At 31.3% G+C, this 7745-nt stretch overlaps 1 protein-coding gene across 3 annotated transcripts in view; it reads right to left on the minus strand.

Moving 5' to 3' along the window:
- Positions 1-7262, minus strand: part of AKT3 (v-akt murine thymoma viral oncogene homolog 3) — a 295324-nt gene extending 288062 nt beyond the window's left edge. For 2 of the 3 annotated variants that reach the window (XM_012644381.1, XM_012644380.1), the window contains exon 1: positions 6797-6954. In XM_012644381.1, the coding sequence (XP_012499835.1) occupies positions 6797-6842 (46 nt within the window). In that variant the 5' untranslated portion in view covers positions 6843-6954. Of the gene's footprint in view, positions 1-6796; positions 6955-7222 lie in introns of those variants that run through there. The other variant, XM_012644382.1, reaches the window with a different exon arrangement.
- Between the last annotated feature and the right edge of the window lie 483 nt (positions 7263-7745).

Genomic DNA, 7745 nt, shown 5'->3' on the forward strand with positions numbered 1-7745 from the left:
AGCATAACCATGATACCAAAACCTGAAATGAAAATTACATATCAATACTCTTATAAATGCAAAATAAGATCCTTAGCAAAATATTAATAAATCCAAACTGCTAATATATTAAAAAAATACATCATGACCAAATGAGATTTATTCCAGAAATGAAAAGTAATTCACCATATTAACAGAATAAAAAGAAAATTCAAATGGTCATTTCAGTGGATGTGGTAAAAATCTTTTTGAAAACACTCAACAACCACTCATGATAAAAACTCTCAGCAAACCAGTAATAGAAGGAACTTTCTCAACCTGATAAAGGGCAGCAATGGAAAAGTAACAACTCATATACTATTCAATGGCAAAATTAATGCTTTCCCAATAAGACAAGCAATAAGGCAGAAATAGCCACTCATCACTTTTACTCAACATTGGACTGTAGGTCCTATCCAGTGAAATAAGACCAGAAAAAGAAATTAAAGGCACAAAGATTGGATAGAAAGAAGCAGAACTGTGGCTCTTTGCATGTGACTTCACCATCTAAGTAGAAAATCTTAAAAGTAACATCAGTAAGTGAATTTAAGGAGGCTGCAGGTTACAAAGTCAATATACAAAACTGAAATTTTTGATCAGGAAAGGCCAAGTATGTGTGTGTAACAGCAACTTTACAATTCTATGAATAACTCTAGAATATATATGAAAGCTTATCATTTGATGGTTCTCTCCATTTGGTTCTATTGGTTAAAATTTTTAAAACATATTGAAACTATAAGAAAAACAAATTTCACATTATTGTAAATATATTAGTTAAATTTCAGAGTTTCAATGCCATTAGAAAATAAATTCAATTTTCCTATGTTTATTCCCCATTTATAACCTCAACAGTCAAAGTGAGCTTCTCTAATCTACCATGTGGTTTACACAGTCACTACCACAGCTCTTTACTCTCTACGGAAAAAGCTTGCTGCTAGGTAGTAAACAGGAAATCATACTGTCAATTTCTTTCTTCTTAATCACTTTATAATTTATTTCTAAAGTCACTTTGTAAATAAAACATGAACAAAAGAAGCACAAGTACATACAAAGTACAAAAGAAAAGGCCTCTGAATTTAGATAAGCACCCCACAAAATGTGTTTTGTTGTCCATAACAACTTGTTAAATTTGACTAGATCACAATAATCACACATTACAACATAAGCCAGCTCACGATCTTTCTGTTACTAAAGTATATTTTGCATAGTAGGATTAAGCTATCTTGTGAGATAACTCACAGACACAAAATATTTAGCTTGGAACTACCAAATACTAATACTCCAGTTCATCTAAATAAACCATTTTATGGAATATAAGATAAATATCATTCAAAGGACAAAGTTTATGGATATGCCTGAATTGAAACTGACGGAAAAAGTTATTGAAAGTACAAAAAACTGGTTACACACAAAAAACACTAGTTCAATTTGTTAGATATCAATATAACAAAAAGTATAAGAAATTAACACAAGCATGTAGCATTTTCATCAATGAAAATGTTTTTAAACATAAAACCACCTCTTAGATTTGTACCAATGTCAAAATAGTAACATTATGAATTAACTAATCATACATTAGATTTTAATTTATTAGCAAGGAACTGACTTTCCACATTTATAAGAGACTACTTAGGTTTTTAAAAAACAGTATTATTAAGCAAATGAAATTTTATAAAGTACAGTAAAGCCCTTGATTAATATTATTGCAATTTACTTAATTCTATAATTTAGACCTTTAAACTGGTTAAATTTCCTACTTTATTAATACACTAAGTGTCTTCACAGTAAGTATTACCACTAGCTATAATGGAACAAACTAAAACAAAACTTTTGAAATCTAGTTTAGAGATTTAAAGTCACCTAGAACATAACTACAGGCTGGGTTTTGAACAAGATAATTTAGTAAGTGTTTAAAATACATACAGAGTCTTATACTCATATGCAACTAAACTGTAAGGAGCTCTCCTAGGTCCATCAAGAAGGAAAATGCAGACAATACTCCATGTTTGCTACATGATGTTTCATTTATTGTCATTTCTAACACCAACAAAATTATGTTAATGTGTTATTCTCAACATCACCATTTTTCAAACATACAGAAAAGTACGGGAAAAAATGGTTTTACTATTGATGTGTCACTAATAACCAAAGTTAAGAAAGCATTTATCCTACATAATATCAATATTTATCTTTTAAGTCCTTCATTTTTCCTTTTCTAAGAAGAAATTTACTGAAAAGCAACTTATTCACATTAAAAGTACAAATCAGGTTATATCTGAGAAGGAGCTAACAAAAAACTGATTCATAAATGCAAATGAGAAAAAGACTAATACTCAAAGTAATGACTATAACTTTTTATTATCAATACCTTTTATTAAGAGAGTACATAATTTTAAAACACTCCCCTATGCAAATTATCTCATAATGCTTACAACCATACTGTGAGATAGACAAAGCAGATACTATATTTATTTTCAAATGAGTACATCAAAGTTCAGGTAATAATATTCTGCCCAGGGTAAACAGGCAGTAAATAATATTGCTTTTTTGGAAGAAATTCTTTGAACCAAAATATAGCCAACAACAACAAACTATATAATGAAATTTACTTGACTAAAACACAAAATTATCATTAAAATAATACTGAAAATCTCTAAAGTAATAAATTAAGAATAGTGGAAGAAAAAAATGCTAAATTTGGTTTCCCCTAGTATTTCAACTACTGCTTTCAAGAGTACAGCATACTACCATCACGAATCCTCATTCAGTGAATCTAATGCATCACAAATAAAGGAAGAAATAATACAGGTTACTCCCAGTGAATCCAGTCCTTTCATAAATGTACAGGCAAACAAGATCAGAGATCACCAAACACCTGAAGAAAACTAACATCACCAAAAAGCAACCATAAAGCAACCATAATAAACAAACTGAAAGAGTTATTCAAAGAGGAGAAACACTTAGAGATAAAATTTATTTAGTGTCCTAAGATTAAAGATTGTTATCTATAAGAGCAGATGACTGTGAACTAGAAAGAGTTCCCAGAAATATAAAATAATAGCTGAAATAAATAATTTAATAAAGGGCTGGATGAAAAAGTCAAGGAAATGTCCCAGAAAAAAAGAGGGGAAAAAAAGACATGGAAAATGAAAAGAAAAATTTTGAAACAGAAGACTGATATAGAAGCTCTAGAAAGTAAATTAAAAAATGAATGAATGAATGAATGCAGAGAACATACAAGGGAAGAAATAAATAAATACAGATGATTTCCCAGAACAAAAGAAAGACCTAAACCTTCATATTCAAAGGATTCACCGAACTTTTTACAGGGTTAATAAAAACGGACTGAAGCCTGTAGTCCCAGCTACTCAGGAGGCTTAGGTGGAAGGATTACTAGAACTCAGGAGTTTGAATACAGCCTGGGCAACATAAGGAGAGCCTGTCTCTAAAAAAAATAAATAAATAAAAATTTAAATCTAAATAAATAAATAAATAAAAATTTAAAGAACTATAACTCATCCTCCTTAAATTTCCTAATTCCAAGGATAAAGAGGTATTAACACAAAAGGCTTCCAGACAACAAAAACAGGCTGCCTACAAAGAAATCACTGATACTAGCATCAAACCTCTTATCAGTAAAACTGGTTACTAAAAGGCACTGGAACGCAACCTTCCAAATTCTGAAGGAAAATTATTTTAAATTTGAATTCTATATCCAGCCAACAATGTTGTCAGGTGTGAAAGTGAAAAAGACACTTTCAAATATGCTGACAAACAGCCACGCACAATTCTGAAAAAATTACTTCAAGAGGTATTCTAAAAAACTGTAAAGTAAATCTGAAATAAAAAGAGGAAAGACATGAGATCTAAGAAAGCATAGAATCTGTCTGAGAATTAAATCAAATAACATGATCTCAGCTGACAATCATACCCAGAAAAAAGTCACTTCACATTAGAACTTAAACAGATATTATGATTAAAACACTGGATAACCAAGCCATATGATGAAGGCATGCACTCTTCTTCCAATGAGGGGGGACATAGCAATTAGAAAATCCAAGGAAAACAGTCGTTGTCCAAACTAAAAGCCAAATTAAAGTATGACAGGATCTTCAGTACCAATAAAGTGTTAAGAAATCCATTTGTTCTCTCGGGATCCCACCCCTTTATTTAGCAGTAAGTATTATTTACATAATCATAATATTGTTTCCCGCTTTCCGAATCAACAATTTAACTATTATAAGCCTTGACAATACAAAATAAATGTTATTGTTGACATAAATGGGGAAGGGAATGTGAGGAATTCAAGGGAAAGATGGTGAGGGGTGCTAATTTTTCCACAACTTATAAAGTGACAAGTTTAAACAAAATGTCTAAGTACTTTCTAAAGTTAACTGTCCAACAGCTGTAAGTTTAACCATAAAGGCAACCAAAAAAAAAATTGAAGAAGGTAGAATAGGTATTAAAAGTTCTTCCATTTTTCACAACGAGGAAATACCAGATTACTTAAGATTGGTTAGCCATAAAACAAAGCTTAGTGTATTATATATAAAACAGGGATAATGATCAGAAGAGTAAAAACAGAAAAGGTCTAAAATGATTAACCTCTGAGGAGAGAAACTAGTTGAAAGGGGTAGAGGGGTGGAAAGATTTTTACTTTTCATTTTATACCTTTTGTGTACTATTCAAATTCTTATGTTTATATGACTATTCTCAAAATAAACACATACACACACACAATCATTAGAACCTTCCTTCCCTGACTGTTGTGAGAAAAACGCTAAGAAATTCTTATTCATTTTTGCTTTTTTCTGTATTTCATGCACAAATACTAGCCTTCCATTATGGTATTTCAGAGAAGATACAACTAATTACACAATCAAGAACCACTCTGAAGCCTTGATAAACATGTGGAGATGGCAATAGCTTATATTTGTGTTAAAACTGTCAAAATATATCCACTCTATTACCTCATTTAATCCTCACAATATTGTTTTAGAGATTAGTAAAGTAAAACTCTAAAAGGTTTAAGTGATTTGCCATCCCCCAAAAGACAAACTAGGGAAAAATGATACAAATATAATAAGTTAAGAAAACAAAAAACAACCACCCTCATAAAGCACTGAAATCTGAAAATGCTGTCCAAATTTATAACATGAGAATAACATGAAAGAAATTAAATTTAACAATACAAATGGTCAGCCGCTTTGGAAAACAGTTGGGCAGGTTTTAGGAAGTTAAACACATACTTCTTATAAAGTTAAATATACACTTACCATATGACCCAGCAATCTCATTCCTGGGTTATTACCCAAGACAAATGAAAACACAGCATACAAAAATATGCAATCGAATGTTCACAGTAGCTTTATTCATATTAGCCAAAAACTAGAAACAGCCCAAATTTCCATCAACTGTTGAACAGATAAACTGTGATATATCCAGACCACGGAATACTACTCAATAATAAAAAGGAACTAATGATACACATAACAACATTAATGAATCTTAAAAGTATTACACTATGTGAAAGAAACCAGACACAAAAGACTATGTATTGCATGATTCCATTTACGTGAAATTTTAGAAAAGCTAAATTATAGTAACAGCAGGTTGCCAGGGTTGAAGGACAAGGACTGGACAAGGGGAACAAAGGAACTTTGGGGGGTAGAGTAAAAGTTCTATATATCACAATCATAGTGTTTGTTACACCACTGAATATATTTGGCAAAACTCATCAAACTCTAACTTAAAATTGCTTAATATTATTGTAGGTAAATTACAACTTGATAAGGCTGATCTGAAAACTCAATAATGTATAATCACATTTAACTACTGACAACAGCTTTTCTGCATAGATATTAACTATAGAACTTTAAGGAATATTAAAAATCAATATTTAAGAGGTAGCTCTTAACCAGAATGTAGATATACAGGAATTTAAAAGTCCTGAGATTGGGAGGAACAGTCCTCATCCTACTCAACTTGGCCATGTGGGTAAACAGCAGTTGCCTAGCAATTAGTCTAAACTCTGTATTTCTAATAAACACATTGACCACATAAGCAGATGATCTCACAGATGATAAACTAAGCTTTAGGTTGAAGAGTTCTTCCTTTAACAATAAAAAATAATAATGCATTTAGGTTATTTATCTAAAGGAGTGAACAAGAAATACTAAAAGCATATAATGAAAAAATAAAAATATGACATTAAACAAACATATACACACACACAAAAAAAAATACTTGTCTTCCTTTTGGTCTTTTACATCAGGACTTTACTTACCCAATTTATGGGATTAATCCATGAGTTTGTAGGTGAACCCTTTCCCCTTTACTACTTTAAGCTCTTCCCTTGCCACCATCCAAACTGGCTTTACTGAATTCTTTTATTCACATATTTACATGTCATTAAATGCATACAAGATATAACTTTTCTAGATATTAAATGATTCTAAAGACATCTCTCCAAAGTATAGAACCTGTGGACACCACAAAAAAATACACTAACTTTCTGTAACATGCATACACACAACAAAACAGAAAGTTAAACCTAACTTCATAACTAGAAAATAAATGATCAAAATCAAGAATTATAAAGAAATTCCTAAATAGCAAGATAATTCCTAACACACATTAAATATTGTTTCTCTCTTACTAGACACAGCATGTCACAGTTTATTTTAACAGCATCAGAAAAAAGATCAACTTCCAAGACACCACTCACTGTTCAGCACTCTTACCAATCATATTATTTTCAGTTTTGTGAAGCACTTACCCCTCTTCTGAACCCAACCTTCTTTCACAATGGTAACATCACTCATGATGGCTCCCCTCTGAGCCCCCAACTTGGAGAAATGGTACTTTGTGATATCAGCTTTAGGGTTTGGATTCTCTGCTGCTGCTGCCCTTCCCACTCTCTAGTGATGACTCAGCCTGGAAGGAAGTATTGAAGAAAGAATTTCTTTTTTTTCCATTCTTGCAACTCACATAAGCAATAACAAACAACTAATTCTTTGTAAATGTCTTCAACTGGCCTGACCTCACATAAAAGTCTAGCTCTTCAAACTGGGGAACTTATTTATTAAATAGTTCTATAATGAATGCATTTCCCTGGTCTTATGACAGATTTCAAATGATAGTGAAATTTTTAACCTGAGAGGTTGCAACAAAAAAATGTCTTAAGAAAACCAGTCACACCTACCCAAATAATACAGAAAATTTTTTCAGTGATGTGTGTTTGAAGTGAAAAGGGAAGAAAATGAAAGTTAAGTGACCTAAATCCCTGTAATTTCAGAAATAGCTATGGCAAAGCTATAATGTATATTTTTAATTGCTACAATTTTATGTAAAATTCAATGTGACAAAAAACCAATATTTAGGTATTCTTACCCTGCCTTCTTCCACTAAATATTTTAGTTAGATAACAATAAGTACATAATATAAAATCCATTAATTTTTAAAACAGATAAATTGAAACAAAGGAAATATGAAAGTAGAAAAAATTGAGTATTCAAGATGTTTCAAGAACGGTTATAGTTGTTTATATCTATTATTCTTGGGTAATCTTCACTACAACCCTATTAGGTACTATTAACTCCAATTCATAGATGGAGAAACTGAGACTCACAGAGATCAACCAGCTTGTCTGATTTTAACACAGCTAATAAACGACGGAGACAGGAGATGAATCTAGACTGTCTGACTCCAGATCCTGCACTCTTAAC

Source organism: Propithecus coquereli, unplaced genomic scaffold (assembly GCF_000956105.1).
Source record: "Propithecus coquereli isolate 6110/MARCELLA unplaced genomic scaffold, Pcoq_1.0 Scaffold210, whole genome shotgun sequence".
Classification (NCBI taxonomy): Eukaryota; Metazoa; Chordata; class Mammalia; order Primates; family Indriidae; genus Propithecus; species Propithecus coquereli.